This window comes from Musca autumnalis, unplaced genomic scaffold (genome assembly GCF_047663935.1).
Source record: "Musca autumnalis isolate F117 unplaced genomic scaffold, ASM4766393v1 scaffold_2, whole genome shotgun sequence".
Classification (NCBI taxonomy): domain Eukaryota; kingdom Metazoa; phylum Arthropoda; class Insecta; order Diptera; family Muscidae; genus Musca; species Musca autumnalis.
The window spans coordinates 76,648,222-76,667,709 of NW_027411755.1; the positions used below are offsets into that span (position 1 = coordinate 76,648,222).

The window sequence follows — 19,488 nt, forward strand, 5'->3', positions numbered from 1 at the left end:
TGACGGAAAAACAAAAAATAGATTCAAATTTCGTGAAATAGATTTTTGAAAATAAAGAAAAATATTTGAAAAGAATGAAACTGATTTATATCACTTTTGGAATGCAATATTTGTTTGTTCAAATTCTTATAAATAAAATAAATTGCTTTAATTTACTGATTTAAAGTAAAAACAAATTTAATAACTTGAATATCCATTTTGTGTTTCTTTTAATTGAAAATATATTTAAATATAGCTAAATCTGCGTATTTTAATTGTTGATGATTTTATAAAATATATTTAACGATTTTTATTTCATTTATCGTCATTTTGACGATTTTTCATAAGAAACATCTGGCAGCCCTGAGTGTGACGCCAGCCGTTGTTGTGTGTCGAACGTATGAGCATTTGAAACTAAAACTCGCTGTTATAAACGCAAACCAGTTAGTTGCACGGCCACAAGCAAGAGCTTAACATATCTGCACGCTAAAAAGCAAAACAAGATAACTTGCATTTCGTTAAAATAAAAAATAAAATATTAATTGTAAAACAATCATAAAGAAACATACAATACACATACAACAAAATATAAATATTGCATAAAAACCAGTTTCAAGTGAAGACCTATTAAAAGAAATTAGAAAAAAAGCAAAATAGGTATAAACAAATTAAAACTGATGTGGATAAGTGATTGATGAAACTCTTAATATTGAGTTTAAAACAAAAAGAACGAAAGAGAAAAATTTTTAAAGAAAAAGAAGAAAGAATTTTAAAAGTCAAATTCTATAAAAATGTTAAAATTGTGATTTTTCAAAAATCAAATAGTCAACAACAAAGTACTTAAGTGTTAAAAATAAAAGAAGAAGCTTAAAAAAAACAACAGAAAAAATAACACAAAACTTTGTCGCCAAAGTATGACTTCAACCATATTACAGCCAACGACGGCTACAACAGCTACCGCCGCTCCAACAACTGCAGAATCATCAGCCATGGGTTGGTCTCATGATAAATTACGATTCTCCTGTGTGGATAATATTGGTCTAAAACAATTATGGAAATTAATTGCCTTGGATACATCAAATGGCAAAACTTCAACTAAATCGACATCATCCTCATCGCCAGCAAAAAACACAATAACAGCGGATGAAAAATTAAAAAACACAAACAACAACAGCAATAACAATAATAATGAGGTAAGTTCTCAAGGAAGACATTATTGAAACACGTCAACTTTATCTATTTAGCTCCATATGTACATACATATGTATTTAAAATAAAATCTGTTTAGCAAGTAGATTTTTTTATTTAAAATTTAAAACACGTAATCTCCGCCGTTTCTGCTGTTAGATTTATTGACAGATAGAACTTTGCGTGTTACTTTTTAATAGAGCTAAATCAGATGCTATTTTTTGAGTAATCTATGGAGACATTTGTATGTATATATGTATGTATGTATGTAGATGCTTTTAGGATTTTTATTAATGTTTAAGGTTCAAATCAATTAATCGAACTCCATGGCATAATAAAAAAAATTGAACATGACTCCCGTCGGCATATACCGGCATATATTCAGGGACAGAAGGTCCGGTAGGCAAATATTTGGAAGAATGTGTTACCTATTTGTTTTATTTTATTTCCCAATCAAATAAGATTAACGCAGGTTTCATTTCAATTAATAAAAACTAGGGTAAGTGCTCCTATCTATTATATCCTATTTTATTAAATTAAATTCACCTTAAATTAAATTACTAAATCCTATGTAGAAAATTATGGAGAAGAAATATGTGCGAACTGCCTGCATAGCTGTCGACAGGAAAAGAGACCGAGAAAATATTTTATTTTATGCTAGTGCACAAAACATGCGCTTTTGCAAGGCTGAGGCTGGATTCTTGTTCTATGAAAATTTGAAATGAAAAATATGTCCTTTATAATTTTTTTCATTTGACAGTTTTCTCCTTTATAAACGTTTTCATTTCACATTTTCATAGATAATCCGTAACAGATAATTGAAGATTGCCAAAGATATATTAAATAGGAAGCAAATTCACTTATAGGTACCAAAATAACCTCTTTAATATTATGCCCTATTCCAGAAAATTCAAGAACCTAGCAAAATACTAATTACAAAAGCCTGTAAAAGACCCATTATTTTAAGAATGGCATGTCACGCGTAGTAGGTGGTTATTTTCTGACAACTTAAATAAGTAGTTACAAAACGTCATGACACTAATTGCGCGCGTTATGCCCTTGTTAAAATAATGGGTTAGTAGGATGCTTTCTAATGAGTATTTTTGCTGAAAATCTACTATTTTTGATAAAGTAGGTGTGTGTTACTTGCTTGAAGATCAGCAGTTTTACATACGGCGATAATCCTCCTCGCATTGGCAAAATTCTTTTTCAATTTCTTGACATACATCTGTATATTTAAAAAGCAACTTATTCTAAAATAAAATTTTCTACTTTAAACTTTTTGTTATCGGAGAAATGCTGTGTTTAGTATCGAAACCTCTTTTTTCTGCAGTTTCAATTGTTTTTGGCAAATCGCACTTTATTTCATACAAAAAGAAAGCAAATTTTATTTTTTATTGCAAATTCCCCCAATATTACCAATGACCAAAGAAGAGAAAAAAGAGAAGCGACATCATTAACCATTCAAGCAGTGAATACGTATTTTAGGTATGTTTTCAAGTTCCAAAGCAAAACCGACACAAACTCTTTTTTGGTTTGCTTTTTTTTTTTTTTGACGTGACGTCAATCGATTCGAAGACTCACTAGCTATGTATGAATGAATTTATTGTCTTGGTGATATTTATCATAGCTACTATTTCGCACTTATTAGCGTTGTACTACTACGTATAAAACTTTGTTGGCAGCTATAACTTTTGAGGTTTATTTTTATGGCGGCGAACTTTTGCAATTTTTCAAAACACGGAGTTTGTAATACCGCTTTTGTGGGGTTTTTAATACTGGTTTCAATAGAATACATATGTTACGGTGCTTACACATACCCAGTGGTATGCAGCGGATATCCGTGTTTGTTGCTGTGTTTCAGCTCTGCAAACAAACCTTTTTTTTTAAAGAAAGTAAAGCGCAAGCGTGTAAACCAGTAATATCACTATTAACGGTTTACATAATTTATGGTAACAAAAATGTACTATATTATTGAATGTTCACAAAATAGGTAGAGTGGGGTGGAGGGATTAGGGGGTCAAATCATGTTCATTAAGTGTGTGTGTTGGGTAGAGAGACGTCATGAAATAAAATCGTGACGCAAATCACGTTTATGTTTGCGATTAAACGAGTTTCTTTCATTGTTCGAAAGAAAAATAATCAGTCATTATGTTTTATAATCAATTAGCAAATAATTGCTACTAAGCGTAACGCCCTCATTTTTTTTGGTAATATGTATTTGTTTTAAAATAATATTGAAATAGAGTCGAGTCGCTATTACTTCAAGTGTTAAAAAACTTGGTAGCTAATGCTTGGTTTACATTTACGAAATCCACTCGAGTTCAACTGTCAATTCCTTTGCTTAAACGTCAAATGAAATCCAATCGATTTCAGATGAGTTTTCATTTGACGTATACGCAAAGGAATTGACAGGTGAAATCGAGTGGATTTCGTAAATGTAAACCAAGCATAACAAAGTTATGAAATTGCAATCTCTAAATATAATTGGAGAAGAAATCCTAAGTGTAAAATGCTTTTAAATTTGTCATTATTGCTTACAAAATTGAAAAAATATATAGTATTTATACTTAAATATTTAAAATCTGATTTCTCTAAGTTTTATAGTATGTTTATATATAACTGGATTTAACAAACCAACTGGGTTTTAAATGTCAATTCCATTGCTTATATGTCAAATAAATCCTCATAAGGAAGGTTAATCCTGCAAAAGGCTATAATATAAACATGGCCTTAGTTTAGTTTGTAGTCAGTAAATTAAAACATATTCTTTTGTTTTTAATATTATTTTTATATTAAGCCATATTTCTAAATTGAAGTCGTTCAGATATCTATTTCTGAATGCATAATCCGTCATAGGTTCGTTGCAATGTACATTGTTTTTTCAGACTTGTTTTGTTAGATAATTTACTCTAAATGCAAATGATTGACGTCAAACAAAGAAATTTATATATATGTATATTTTTTATTAATTTATAACTAAATTTGCATTTGATTTAAAAATAATAATTAGTTATAAGTAGCTAATTCTGAATACAAACATTAGGCGAAACTATAACTTAATTATTTATTTTTATAATATTAATAAAAAGGCTCGTTGATCATAATTACTACATTCATGTTAAACACCTTGTTTTATTAAAATAATTAAATAATATTCCAGAACTCAAAGAATCTACTAATTTTTACTATATTTTCCGATAACATAAAGGCAAAAATGTTATCGAAGTAAAAAATATTAGATTCTTGCAGGTTCTGGAACAGAGCAATTATTTTATGGGAATGCAAGTCCAAAAAAATGATTATATAGTGACGCAAATCCAAAAGTAATAAAAAAATAATAAAGACAATGCCTTTTTTGGGGACTTGCGTCAATTTGTTACTTTCAAAAAATTAATCGAAAAGACAGGAAAGGAAATATGTAACATCCGAATAAGATAAATATAAATATCTGAAATTACTTATGTGAAGTTCTCGTATCTGTAACGTCTTTCAATATTTATTTAATATTTTATTAAATTATTCATTTCTTGTGATGAATAAATCTTAATTTTTCATTTTTTTATTATTAAGTCAAACACAATCCATTTTATCTCACTGCAAAAACACAATATAATAATTATTCATTACTTTTTGGACACAAAAAAGTGCTGGATTGCACTTTGTTTAAGCGTAAAGTTCAATTACCTAGAAACGTGTCAAATTTGAGGCCACCAAAAAACCAAAACAGATATAAGTAATAACAATAAAGAGAAACGTTTGCTTATGTTTGTTTTTTTAATCATTTGCCAACAAGCTCCATTATTTCCGGGATCTAAGAAGCCACGAATAACAGGTGATTTCATTATAGTTTCAAAGCATAATATAGAGATTCCCACGCTAAATTTTAATTAAGTTTTTTTAGAGAACATTAAAACAAAACCTCAAGTTCAAGGAGAGTTAATAACCCACAAGAATTAAAAATATGAAAAAAATGGAATGGTATTTAAACTAAGAAGATTTAAAAATATTATAGATTTACGGGAATTTATTAGACGTACATATATGCAATGGATTTGACAATTTAAATGAGTGATGGTCTGACTTTGCGAAGGCACTATTTCGTGTGGCAAACACATAAACCCAGTTATGTGTAAACGTACTGTTAAATTTTTGTTTTGTAAGTTATTTGTAATGTCTTTGTAAAATAAATAATTTGTTATGTAAGTCCCAATTTACATTGGGCGAGATTACTTGCGGCAATTGTCATTTTGTAGGAGAGAGAGGTGAGGCATTTGGTAACCCTTTGCCTCTCAGCACCCTCTCTCACCTACAAACTGACAATTGCCGCAAGTAAACTCGCCCAATGTAAATTGGGACTTACCTAAATAAAAATGTTTTTACTACGTTTAAATATATGCGGAATCAATAAACCAATAAACCCTCTGGATTTCAAATGTCTATTCCATTGCGTATACGTCAAATAAATTGTCATAAAGAATGTTAACCTGACAAAAAGCTGTAATGTTTTACAGGTAATGTTTTTTAATTCTTATTTTAAGAAAAAAACCATTGATTCATAATTTCAATTGAAATGCCACAAAATAAATTACAAGTGTTTTTTGTAAACAAAAAATAAACAAATGACGTTGTTGGTTGTAGCCCAACCAGATTTTTTTTTTCATCGTCAACGCACATGTTGTACTGATGTCTGTGGGGCTTTGCTAAAGGATGATGGCTCGTGTTTTATTTTAGTTATACATGTGCCGTTCATTTTACTTTTTTAAGTCAGGGTTAAATAGCGTATGTATGATATAGCCCAGAAAACACAATGCAATACACTTGGTACCCGTGCAGTAATTTTCAAGGTTCAATACATTTTTTGTTTTTGAGAGATAAAATTTGCAAAGCACATGTTACTAAGTACGGGATTCCAAGAGTTTGCTGGGCTGGGTTTCTTAAAATGTTGGAAAAAAGTCTAGAATCTTTGTTTGTAGTTCATTAAATTCAAGGTTAAATAACCGGTTATTGTAATATGACATATGTATGTATGTAAAACAGTACCGATATTCAAGATAAGACATCAAGAATTCATCAATATTTTAGTGTACACAAACAAAAATAATATGTATGTATGGTTTTGAAATTTCAACAACACCATAAAATTCTTTTTTTTTACAACAATTATTTCTTTAACATGAAATTATCACTTTTTTAATTCTCAGTCAAAATGTTATTATACTTCTCTACCTTATTTAATCCAACGAAATTATTGTTACAGTCGGACCTCGATTATCCGTGATGGTCGGGACCGGAAGCATTACGGATAATCGATTTTCACGGATAATGGAGGCAATGTTTTTATGCAGTTGTTGAACATATTTTTAAGTAAAAATGGCATAATATTGTACAATAATATGTAAATCTGCAATTTTTATTAAATTTGTTACGGAAATCCACCAAATTTTAGAAGGATACATAATATCATCATGATCACATTCATCTGAATTGACTTTGTCCCATGGTTTTTGTGATACCATAAATACACAAATTGTGTGATACGGGAGAATTTCCAATTTTCGTTTTTTTTACCATTTGTTTGCTTAATCAAATTAATTGGAAAGTGTGTTTTTACTCCCGGGTAATGAAGTTTATAACGAAAAATAGAAGAAATGGAAAAAAGTCCAACATTTCTTTTCTATCACGGATAATGGAGGTTCCCGGATAATCGATTCACGGATAATCGAGGTTCAACTGTATTTATTTATTATTTTTTTATTTTAATGTTGATAAAAGTAAATCATCTTTAATGATAATTAATTCATTTATGAAAGTGAAAGTAAAATTTCATCATATTTTATATTATTTTGTTTTTATTTTAATTACATTTTTATATGTCAGAATTGCTGCTATTCACACTTATTATTTTATATATGTATGTAGCTACAAAGTATTTTCAAAATTTGCTTTTTGAACGAAACTTTTTTTCTCTGTTGACAACAAGCCTCAAAAAACGTTCTTATCATCATTTTTTCCGCACAATCCATTGTTTGTTGTGCTCCAAAATTAATTACCCTATAAATATAAATTAAATTGACAAATTTACAATGCATATTATGGCGCTGCAATAATGATAAGGAAACTATTTTGAAAGGGCGATTGCGAACTGAGTATTTATTTAACGTATACGCAATGAAATTGACATTGTAAACTCAGTCTTTTTTTAAATCCGGTCATATGTAAACGCATTATCTTCTTATCTTATCTTGACAGAAGTTTTCATGTAGTTGTTGTAATGCAACGCTCAACCCGCCGTATGTGCAGCGGCCTTCAGTTTGTCAAAGAGTTACCATATGCCTCATCTCCCTCTTCATTAAACTCACCATTGCCGCAAGGATAATGCTGGGTTTACATTTACGAAATCCACTCGATTTCAACTGTCAAATCCATTGTTTAAACGTCAAATGAAATCCAATGGATTTCAGATAAGATATCATTTGACGTATACACAAAGGAATTGACAGTTGAAATCCACTCGATTTTGTAAATGTAAATGCACTATAATTGACTAATGTAAATATGGACTTTCTCACATGGCACAATAATACAGGTACAACGGAAAAAACAGCTGATTATCACACTAGTTGTCAAAATGCATTATTGTGAATAAAACCACTTACAAAAGGTAAACAAGCAATTCACAGCAATGCGTTATTGTGAACAATTTTGACGTTTGGTATGATTTGATGTAATGCTAAGTTTACATTTACGAAATCCACTCGATTTCAACTGTCAATTCCATAGCTCAAACGTCAAATGAAATCTCATCTGAAATCCATTGGATTTCATTTGACGTTTAACCTATGGATTTGACAGTTGAAATCGAGTGGATTTCGTAAATGTAAACCAAGCATAACACCTTCTTATTCCACCATGCTTTCTCATAAACCAAACAGATGTTTTGTTTGTTTGACTAATGCAAACAAATTGTTGTACGAAGAAAATAAATGAAAAACTAATGCTTTACACTAGCTGATTTAGGAAATCCAGTAGAGATTTAAGTTCTTTTCGTACAATATACATATGTGAAATAAATCGATATAATGGACGTAATCATCGTATAAGTCTATAGTCTAAACCAAGCTTAACACCCATTACTACCTCACTAAAATTAACTAACGCATTAAACATGTTTCAAGTTTTAAGCTTAGTGGGTGGTTTCTTATCATAAAATTAATATCTAAAAATAATTATTTTTCAAACGGCAATTCCACAATGGAAGAAAAATGCCATTAGTTTTGTTTAATTGCAAAAACCTGATTGGTTTTAGAAAACATCTGGTTATTACTTGTTTAATAAGGCAACGTATACGAGTACCCTACCCTAATCCTGCAACCATTTAACACCCACATATATGTTGTTGTTCATCCATATGGCAATTGTTATTATTATTTACAAATAGAAAAATTATTTGTAAATAGCAAAAATAAAATATTAATTCAGTTAATAACACTTTGACCATTAATAGTTGTTGATGTCTGTGTCACATGTTATTTTTTCGTTCTCAAAAGAATCGATTTGAATAATTTATTAATAAATACCGTATTTAACAATTCAATTGGTATGTCGTTCATTCTCTTGTGTAACACAAAGTAAAAATGTTTTGTTTTAGCTGACGCAGAATGGATGATTCATTGTGACTAAGAATGACATTTTAATTACTATGAAAATAGTATTTAGTCTATTAAATAAATAATTTCCCCATTTTAATCGAATAAGCAAAAACATGCTAAAAATTCCAATGAACTCTTTGCCTGCTTTAACTTCAAAAGGGTTTTCCCCAAATATGCAAAAAATTCCATGATATTTTATTTTCGAAAAAACACTTGTTTCAATCAAATTGCCTTGGAATTTCTTTTTCTTTATTATTAAGAAGAAGAAAATAAACATTTCAAAGGCCCACAAACAACAAAATAAAAATTCATATTCACCTATAAATATCAATAAAAAAATGTACTATTATTAGCCTTAAATTGTTGTTGGCAATTTCAAATGACGTCAAACCCATGTTCTGATTACTATGTGGTTAGCTCTACTTGTCATCTATTAACGAAAGTGGTTAAATTATTTATGTCACCGGCATCTTTAATTACAAAAAATCAAAACAAATAACCTAGACATATCGATATACTCTATTTATCATCTATTGTGTTTTATTACACAATATGTTTGACAATTATATTGACAATAGAGGAGGGTCACCACCACATACATTCTTGTGTTTTCGAACCAGTTTTATTTATCTATACAATTTTTGTGGGTTATTGGAACGATTCTTTGTTATTTCTAATTATATGGTATATGACAACAACTTGTTTTCTACTATATTCATAATTATTGCTTAATTAAGAAAAAATTAAACAATTATTTTTTTATCTACTTCAATATTGTAAAGCGCATTGTTTTTCTATGTCTTATCTTGATGGTGTTGTTGGACTCTTGCTGCTGATTTGTAAATATTTTTCTCAGTTTTGTTATCTTTGAAACGTTTCTTATCTCAGCTGCCATAATAAAATGTTATTGTAAAACAATAACAAACAAATGTAAACAAATAAATGTTAGCCGTATGCCGTTTATAATAATTAAATATCCTTGAATCAAAGATAAATAAAATTGGATGGTTTTTGTTACTAGGTTTCCATGAGACAAATTTAAACAATGGGTAATCATAAAATAATAATCTGAGGGTAATAAAATGATTGAGCAAAATGTTAATTTGGATTTGTTATTTGAATAAAAACAACTCCTGCAAACTCAACAATAGCCAATAAATAATTTACAATTAATTGCAGACAAATAAAATGATTGGGCAAAATTTTCAGATAAACGAAAATTTTACAACACAAAATTAAACAACTAATAGCTTGTTTACATTCGAGATTTAATAGTGATTTGCTTAAGTTTTCGTGATTACGTGAGAAATAGAAACTAGGAAATCTAGCAGATTCTAATACCCCGTTTGCACTTAACCGGATTTAATAAACCCACTGGGTTTCAAATGTCAATTCCATAGCGCAAACGTCAAATAAGTCCTCATAACCCGGCAAATAGCTCTTGTGCAAACGCCGTTTAAATTTGAAAATTAATTTCCAGGGATAAGTAGGCAGAAAAAAGATTCAATGTTCGCATATTTGATGAATACACACAAAAACAAAAAATATTAATTAACATTTTTGTTGTGCAAATTGTGAGAAAAATATAAGATATAAATATGGATGGTATATATGTATGGATCGTATTGGATTTGCCACAATCGTATACACTTAAACGCATTTTACATTTGCATTTAAAATAGGTGTTTTAGGAATTTACGTCATTTATTTGGCAGATATTCCATGGAATTAACAACGTAAATAAAAGCTCTGTTCCAGAACTAAAAAGTTTTTACAATTTTTACCACTTTTACACATTTTGCGTTCCCGTACACAAAATTTATATGAAAATCGTTTATGACTTTTACAACTTTCACGACTTTTACCAATTTATAAAGTACGGGAACAGGCCAAAAGCTCGGTTTATAAAAAATGTTAGATGCAAAAACAGCTAAATACGCCATTTAGACTACGCTTGATTTAACAAATCCAGTGGATTTAAGTTGTCATTTTCATACAATATATGTCAAATAAATCGAGATAACCAATATCTATATATTAGATCACTTAAGTAGCAAAATAACAACTCTATTTTGGCCGAAAATTCTTCACAATGTCAAAATGTTTGTTTACATGTTCATACAATTTATTCACAATATTAAAAAATTAGACATATTAACGTTTTATGCCACATTAATTTCATCGTGGAGATAATGCTCTTAATCATAGAATAAATGTATATTTTAAACCAAGTTTAAGAGGACCATTAACCGGAAACCAACCTATGATATGACAACTTAAAATAAATTGTCATGCCCATCGCCAAAGTCTTCCCATGGTACAATAATTCTTAGGTAGGCCACAGGTAACAGCTGATTACAATTTTTTTTTTGTTATGGCTTAATCTGTCAGAACCGTGTTGACATGCAGAGTTGATATTTATTATTGATCAAAAAATTCAACTCTGTTTTGTTTTCATTTCAACATTTCGTTCTTCTTCTTCTTTGTTTACTCATCCGTTATCATTCATCAAAACAATTTTGACGTTTTAAGCCATAGCGACAGGGTTGTATTTTTTTGGCGATTCTCATACCTGGCCTACCTATGAATTATTGTACCATGGTCTTCCTCTCCCATGAAAGATTAAATCCTAGAGTATTATAATTCCATATGCATCTCTTGATTCTACTACGTAAATGTATTTCATTTTTTTTTTTTCTTATTTCATATATTATTTTTGTATTTAACATTTTTATGCTAATTAATATGGTTATCTACACCTCAATGTGTAAATTTACTTATACTATTCGCCTACTGCCGTCAGTCTAGCTTGTCAGTCAGTCATTTCATTTGCGATTTATTTATTCAATTTAATAACTATAACCACAAGTTGTTTAGAGAAGAAGGTACAGAACAAGTTTGTTGTTGTGCTGTTCAGTTGTTTTGTTTTTTTTTTTTTTTAATTTATTTAAAACAAAGTACTATTAATTCAAAACATGTCGATGCTAGTTATTTTTATGTGCTTATTTTGTTTTATTTCTTACATTAAAAGTAGTCAGTCGTTTGAATTTTAGTGAATGCATAATATTGTTAAGCTATTATAACAAACGTGTGGAAATGCATTTTAGTTTCTTTATTATATTCAGAATTTACATAAAAATTCTATAAATCTTAAAACAAGTTCTAAAAATACATACAACTCACATATAGTTATATAAAAACAAATAGAATAATAAAAAAGTGTTTTGTTGAAATTAAATTATTGGAGTCAAAATATCTGAACGCTTGGACAACTCAACATTTTGAACTTTTGTTTTATTTGCTAGTTGTAGACTATCCCCTTCCTTTTCTCAGTTTTAATGTAGCAACTACAACAACTTGACTACAATTACTACCAGACACCGCCAAGGTAATGATGCTGCACATCGTCATCGTCATGATCATCAGCAAAAGTAGCACACCCCACAAATGATATTTATTAGCTAGACGTAAATAAATAATTGAAGTAAACTGAAAATAAGTCATTTTTTAATAATGGTGTCTGATAGGTTTAAATCAAACCTTGACCTGGTACAATATAATTGGATAGTTGGAATGGGAATTAGAGGAACACAAATACAACTACAGTTATAATACGTTTAAATTTACGAAATCGAGTGGATGTAAAATTCATTGCGTATAAGTCGAATAAATACTCATCATAAAGGGGATTTGAAATCCACACGACTTCGTAAATGTAAATCAGCTATGTTATACGTTATGGGTGCGCAAAGAAAAGAATCTCCCATGGCCCCGGCACATACGGTCCGTTGTGCGTCGCGTCAAGCGTTAATAACAACAACCACACGAAAAAAGTGTAAGTGATGCCAAGTTTGTTCTTGAAGTTTTCATGTGGTTGTTGTAACGCGACACTCAAAGCGCCGTATGTGCAGAGGCCTTCAGAGAGACTGATGCATGATTAAATAATAAGGTGGCGTAAAACGGTCAGCTGATTGCTTTCAATCTCCCAATTTCTTGTTATTGTTAATTAGTTGTACATACACAAACATTTTGACAGTTTGAATAATTTTCGTTGCTGTTGAGCTCTTTACGTGACTTGTTTTTAGATCTTCGACTAATGCACAAAATATTTTGAGCAAGGCTGATGTAAACGTACCCTTAGCTTTTGGTAGTGGAGTGTTGCCATTTATATAGAAACTCAGTACATTTTCTGAAAACATAAACCATGGCACAATAATACAGGTACTGCACCAAAAACTGCCGATTATCATACTAGTTGTCAAAACGCATTATTGTGAATAAAATACAGCAATGTAATATTGTGATCATATTTGACGTTTGGTATGATTTGATGTAACACCTTTTTATTCCGCCATATAAGCCCTGTTTTGTAAATATGTAACTATTGACGTTTCTGGTAATACGCGTGTTTCAAAAGAATTCACATTTTCGTTTTTCAGGCAATTCATTTACATTTTTTTTAATTTAGCCCTTTTCCTTTGTGCAATACGTCAACAAATTGCAAAAAAAAACTGAACGTCAAATGTTTAGAAATGCTTTTTTAAATGTCTACCTAAAAAGGTCGGAATTGACGTCATAATACATTTATTTCTGCCAAGAGTTAGACTTTAAACAAAATCACAAAAAAACACAAATTATCGTCAGCGAAAATTTTTTGAATACAACAATATGAAATGCCGGTAAAGTCATAAATATAAATGTATGCAAAAACATATTTAAATGAACGTTTTTTAGTTTGTTTGTTTTATTTAGCATTAAAAAATGCAAAAACAAAATCTAATTCAGGAAATAATTTATGAAAATGGCAAGAAACTAGAAATTTCTTGGACATGGAATTCTGGCAAATTTGGAATTTTAAGCTGTCGTAAATTTTTTTCACATTTGTATGCATTCAGAAAGAATAATTATTTTACGTACATGCCGTGATCTATTTCGTCTCCACAAACTGTTTCACCTTTTTTCTGTTGTTACACCTCCCTTTCCCTTTCCATCTTTGTTGACAATAGGCCTAGTGGAGTTTGTTTTTTTTTTTAATTTTAATTCTAGCATCGTCCAGTGGCTTTTATATTTTTCTTTGTTGTTTGTTATTTTTACGTTTCTTTTTTAACTTTTTATTCGCTTGACTCTCTTGTCAGTTATGAAGGTTAGTTACGCAGTGAACGTGTTTTAAATAATTATTATTTCTCTCTCAAAAATCAAAACAAATAAGCAAACAAAAAGAAAAACAAAACCATTAAAAAACGATAAGCTTATTATGATAATTATTTAAAACTATTTTTTATGTATGTTACGCACAGGGCACTGTAGCTCATTTGGGTAAAAAAAAAACATGTTTATGTACATTATTGAAATTAATAAAAAAATAATAATAATAATAATGATCTTCGCCCTAATAGGCAAAATTGTCAGATTTAAAAACAATATATTGATAATTAAAAAATAAAAAAATAATATAAATATTTTCCTCACATTGATTAAAAAGTTTGTACTAGCTTTGTTAACGTAACTAATCATTGACTTTATCCACAGCGCACTCAGTAAAACCAATCGATCACAATATCTATTTCCGGATTAATTGTTTTCTTATTCCACACAAAAACGTAGGGCTTTGAATGTAGTTCACAAAATCAAACATAATTAAATTTCATTACAAAATGATAAAAAACGGCGACACTCAGACACATTCTGTTAAGCCATGTTTACATTGGATTTTTTTTTTGCTTTTTTGTGGATTTTTTTGACGGATACGCAGTGGATTTGAAAATTTAAATCCATAGAATCTACTAAATATAGTTAAATGTAAACGTATTGTTTATAGTGTTGGCAATTTTCGTGTCATTTTCCGTTCTCATACTTTTTGACCAAATTTGTATGGGAAACACATGAAATTCCATAATCCATATAAATATGGCAACTCTATACATGTTTGATGTACTTTCATTTTATTATCCTTCAACATGAAGAGTGGGTGAGAGATAAAATAATATCTCTCACAGCTGACACATTTCGTTGACATAATGAGTGTATCTTCATAACAATATGTAGCATATTTTTAGGCGCAATTGCAATAAAAGGTAAAATAATTTCTAGTCCCATTTTTAACACAAAATGTATTCATTTTCTAATTTATTTATAAAAACAGAAATTTATACTGTGTAAATTCCCATCCATTCAATAATCTGAATATGTACATATGTAAATCAGGGAAAACAACGAAAGCAATTGCATGCCTTCAATAAAACGAAATAACAATGGACAAAAGAAATAACCATGTAGAAATTGTAAACAAATAGCTATATCCTCGGTGCTTGTTGTAAAACCCACATTTGTCACATGATTACATTTTAACTTTTAAAAAGTACGTAAAAAACAACAACGGCAACAATCACTGCAAATCTCATGGTTTTTTCTGTTGAAAGAACACCAACAAATGGGAAAAACCAAAGGAAATTTTATACAAACGTGATATTTTTCATATTCCAAAATTTATACATATTTGAAAAAAAAAACGTAGTATTTACAATAAAAACACGTATATTGTAAACCATACGCTTAATGCCATATTTTCGAGGTCAAACTTAAGATGTTATCACCACTGACTTTTGGTTACGTTATTTTTTATCATTTGAAATTTTTTTCTTTGGTTTTTTATTTTATAATTTATTATTATTGTGGGATATTGTATTTTATAGAGACATTTTTATATATGAAAAAAATACTCAGCTTTCTTATCACAAAAAATACGTGGTTTTTTTGTTGACATGTGTTTTTCTTTTTCTGTGATAACATAAACAAAAATAAGGTGGAAGATTGACATGACAAGAAAATGTCTTCTTTTCCACTTTAATGAGATAAAATTTTATAACCATGCAAAGCTAATTTAGTTCAAGTTTAAAACCTCAGCAAGAAACAAGTAAAATATTTTTTTTTATAAAATATGGAAAATAAGGTTTTTATTTCTTTAGTATTTTTTTGAACATTTTATTTATTGTTATTTCTCCGTTTTTCTTTCTTTCCAGAACATTTCATATGAAAATATCACTGATTATTTGGGTCAACGTGATTTTGATGCACCCAGTCGCATGTCTTTACTTAAATTTCTGGCCATTGTAAGTATTATTCCATTCCATTTTATTGACATTTACATACTTTTTTGTACGGTAAGGCAGATAGACCGACCAGTTATTTATTGTAACAACCAACACCTTATTGATTGTTGACTTTTAGCGATGTTTGTTAATTAATCAATTAGTTTTATATATTAACAGGCAAATAAAATATTTTGCACTACGTGGAAATAAGAAAAAATTCCATCAATGGAAAATTTTGCCCAATTTTACTAAAATATATTTAAAATTTCAGGTATGTAAATTAAAAGACATGGGAACAAACGAAGCAAACGCGAGTCATTCAAATATTATTATATTAAAAATATTATAGGAATATAATGGTCTCGGTACATAAGCAGCATTAAGAAGGGATGTAAAAATTTGATCTAGGATGTCCTTTGCCTTTAGTAATTTTAACGGTAAATTTTAACGCTAATGCAAAGCGCTTTTTGTCAACATTTCCTCTCCAAACTCAAAACACCGTTTTCCTTTTAGTTTAGACCTTTTCCTATGGAAAAAACAGGAGTTTAATTGTATGTTTACATTCAACCGGATTTAATAAACCCACTGGTTTTCAAATGTAAATGCCATTACGTGTACGTCAAATAAATGCCCAAAAACAATGTTAACCCGACAAAAAGCTATAATAGAAATAGGCCATAATTCTTTTTATAATTAAAGCACACGGTCCAACGAAACTGACAGTCAACGTACTTTTACGGCAATTTTCTGGCAAACAAAAACTTTCTGTTAGCTAAAAATGATTGAAATACAAATTTTGTGATTAGGAAAGTAATTATTCAGCTAGACTTTGATATTAACGAAATAGACCTCGATGACTGTCAGTTTTGTTGGAGACCGTGTGTACTATGCTTAATGAGCCAATCCTTTTTCTCTATTTTTAAATAAATGTGTAATTTTCTTTCTTAAATTTCATTTGCTCTGTTCCAGAACCTGCAAAAAGCGAAGCTAATACTTTTTTTACTACGATCATATTTTTCCTTTATGTTATCGAAAAAATTAGTTAAAATTAGTAGATTCTTGCAGTTCTGGAACAGACCAATTTATTATTTTGATAACCACTGTTTTATTATTCCCACATTATTCTAATCTGTTATAAAAGAAAAATAGGAAATTAGCTTAGATGGGTGGGTGTGTATTATCTATTTTATAGAAATAAAAACTATGCATAATTGTTATTGCATTGTATAATTATACAAGGTCCACCCTACGACGTCAATATTCAATTAATTTGTCACCTTTAACTCTTTGTATAAAAAATAAATAAACAACTAAATTTTATAATCTAAAAACGGCACTAAGCTATTATTTTCAATACGTCAAGGCACACAAATGATGGATTAAGACATACACATGCCAGTGATTCTTGGGTGTGTCTTCCAATAAGTATTAAGTGCATATTTTATAAGTTAAAAATATAACAAGGTGGAGAAAAATCCGGAAAGTGATAACTAATTTGAGCGTACATTTCACATCCACACGTGTCTTCCTTTTGTCTTCTAAAACAAACATCTATTCTAAATAACGTAAATAACGTTGGCATTTGAATTCTAAACATTAAACAAATGTTAGGAGAAACCAATTTATTATTGAAATTACCCTAACAACAATTGCAATCAAGGCCTTGCTAATTTCTGTTAGCAATACAAATAAAGAAAAATGCCTCATATCCATATTCTATGGGGAAGGGAATTTCCATTGGCTATAGACTCTTGTTAGCCAAAAAAAAATGCAAACAAACTTTGTACTTTTGTTTTCTAAATATAACAAACTTGATAACCTTTCGAGAGCAAACACAAAATCGAAACTAAATATTTTATTAACCCAAAAGCAAAAACAAACCTCGGTCTGTCTGCCAACAATTTTGAAAAACAAACCTCAGCCCACTTTTTGTTAACTTATCACTAATAAAATATTTATTTTTTCCTCAATTTCAGAATGCTTTGGAATTAAGTGCACCAGCAACACCAGTTCTTCTGCAACAACAACAACATCAGAATAATAGCAAACCCTCGGGTTGGTTACAACTCTCTGGTCACCCTGAAAGGTACATTAACCTAATACTCTTAATTTTCACAATTCATACTAAGATTCTCCTTACTTCTTTATTTTTTCAGTATTGTCCCATGTGCAAGTGGTGTGGTACGTAAACGTGTTTCCAGCTTCAGTGACTATGAAGTACTAGCCTATCAGCAATTGTCTCAAGAACCCCTAACCTCTAGAATTGTACCCGAATTCTATGGCAACATACAATTGGAATCTGGTGAAATGTTTATTGAACTGCAAGATTTGCTCAAAGGTTTCAAAGATCCCTGTGTTATGGACATTAAAATGGGTTGCCGTACATTTTTAGAATCTGAAGTTACCAACAAAACCCTAAGACCCGATCTTTATCAAAAAATGATTAAAGTTGATGCCAATGCCCCCACGCCTGAAGAACACCAGCAACAGGCCATAACAAAATTGCGTTACATGCTATTCCGTGAGGCCATGTCTTCGTCACAGAACAAAGGTTTTCGCATTGAGGCCATACGTTTAAAGGGTAAACCACCAATGAAAGATCTAAAAACTGTACGAACATCTGAACAAATTGCCCAAACAATTGATCAATTTTTGAATTGTAAAAAATCGGTACAAAAAGAATTGATCAATCGTCTAAAACACATGCGCTCAGTAATGGAAAAATCCAAGTTTTTCCAAACACATGAAATTGTGGGTTCCAGTATTTTCATAGTCTATGACGACACCAAAGTTGGTTGTTGGCTCATTGATTTTGCCAAATCTCGTCCCTTACCCGAGAACGTAAAGGTTAATCATCGTGTCGAATGGATTCCAGGCAATCGTGAAGAAGGTCTACTTAAAGGCATGGATGAACTGATTCATGCATTCGAGAGTGCCAATCAAAAGCAGCAAACCACAAGCAGAAAGTTCTTACAAATTTAAATTGTGTTATAAATATTTTTGGAAATTTCCACAATTAAGACTGATCATTATCTTAAAAAAGAAGCCCATTCATTGTAAATGTAAACATGAAACCATCAATTTGTTATTAAACTTGTAGAGAATTTTCCATATTGGAAACAATTGTGTTATTTTGCCCATTTAATTTGTTGTAGTTAATGAGAAAAGACTTTGCATTTGAATCTTCAAAAAACGCATCATATTTCGGCAGAATACTTTATAATGCAAAATCTAGTATTTTATAATTATAATGTATTTAAAAAATGTTTTTGTTAAGCCTTTTGGCAGAATTATTCAAAAATTATCAATTATTAAAAATTTATAAACGAAAGGAATGTCTTAACTAATTTACTTAAATAATTTTAAGATGAAAAATTGTTATGTTCAATAAATTTACATTTAAGAATTTTATATAATAAGAAACAAAAAACTAAATGAAAAAATACAATATTTATTAAAAAATTTTAAAATATGTCGCTTTGTTCTAAACATGGGAAAACTGGAAACCCGTTTATCTTGGGAAAACCACAAAATTTTTGAACTCATGGATTAGAGATTGTAGAAATAGCAGGCTTCGA

General features: G+C 29.7%; 1 protein-coding gene across 1 annotated transcript; it reads left to right on the top strand.

Annotated features, from left to right (window-relative positions):
• The first annotated feature begins 410 nt into the window (after window positions 1–410).
• IP3K1 (inositol-trisphosphate 3-kinase-like protein) lies at window positions 411–19,380 on the top strand. Its single transcript, XM_073968025.1, has 4 exons — window positions 411–1,172; window positions 15,839–15,928; window positions 17,887–17,996; window positions 18,067–19,380. The coding sequence occupies exons 1-4, from the start codon at window positions 894–896 to the stop codon at window positions 18,890–18,892; spliced, it is 1,305 nt and encodes a 434-aa protein (XP_073824126.1). The 5' UTR covers window positions 411–893; the 3' UTR covers window positions 18,893–19,380.
• Window positions 19,381–19,488: the final 108 nt, after the last annotated feature.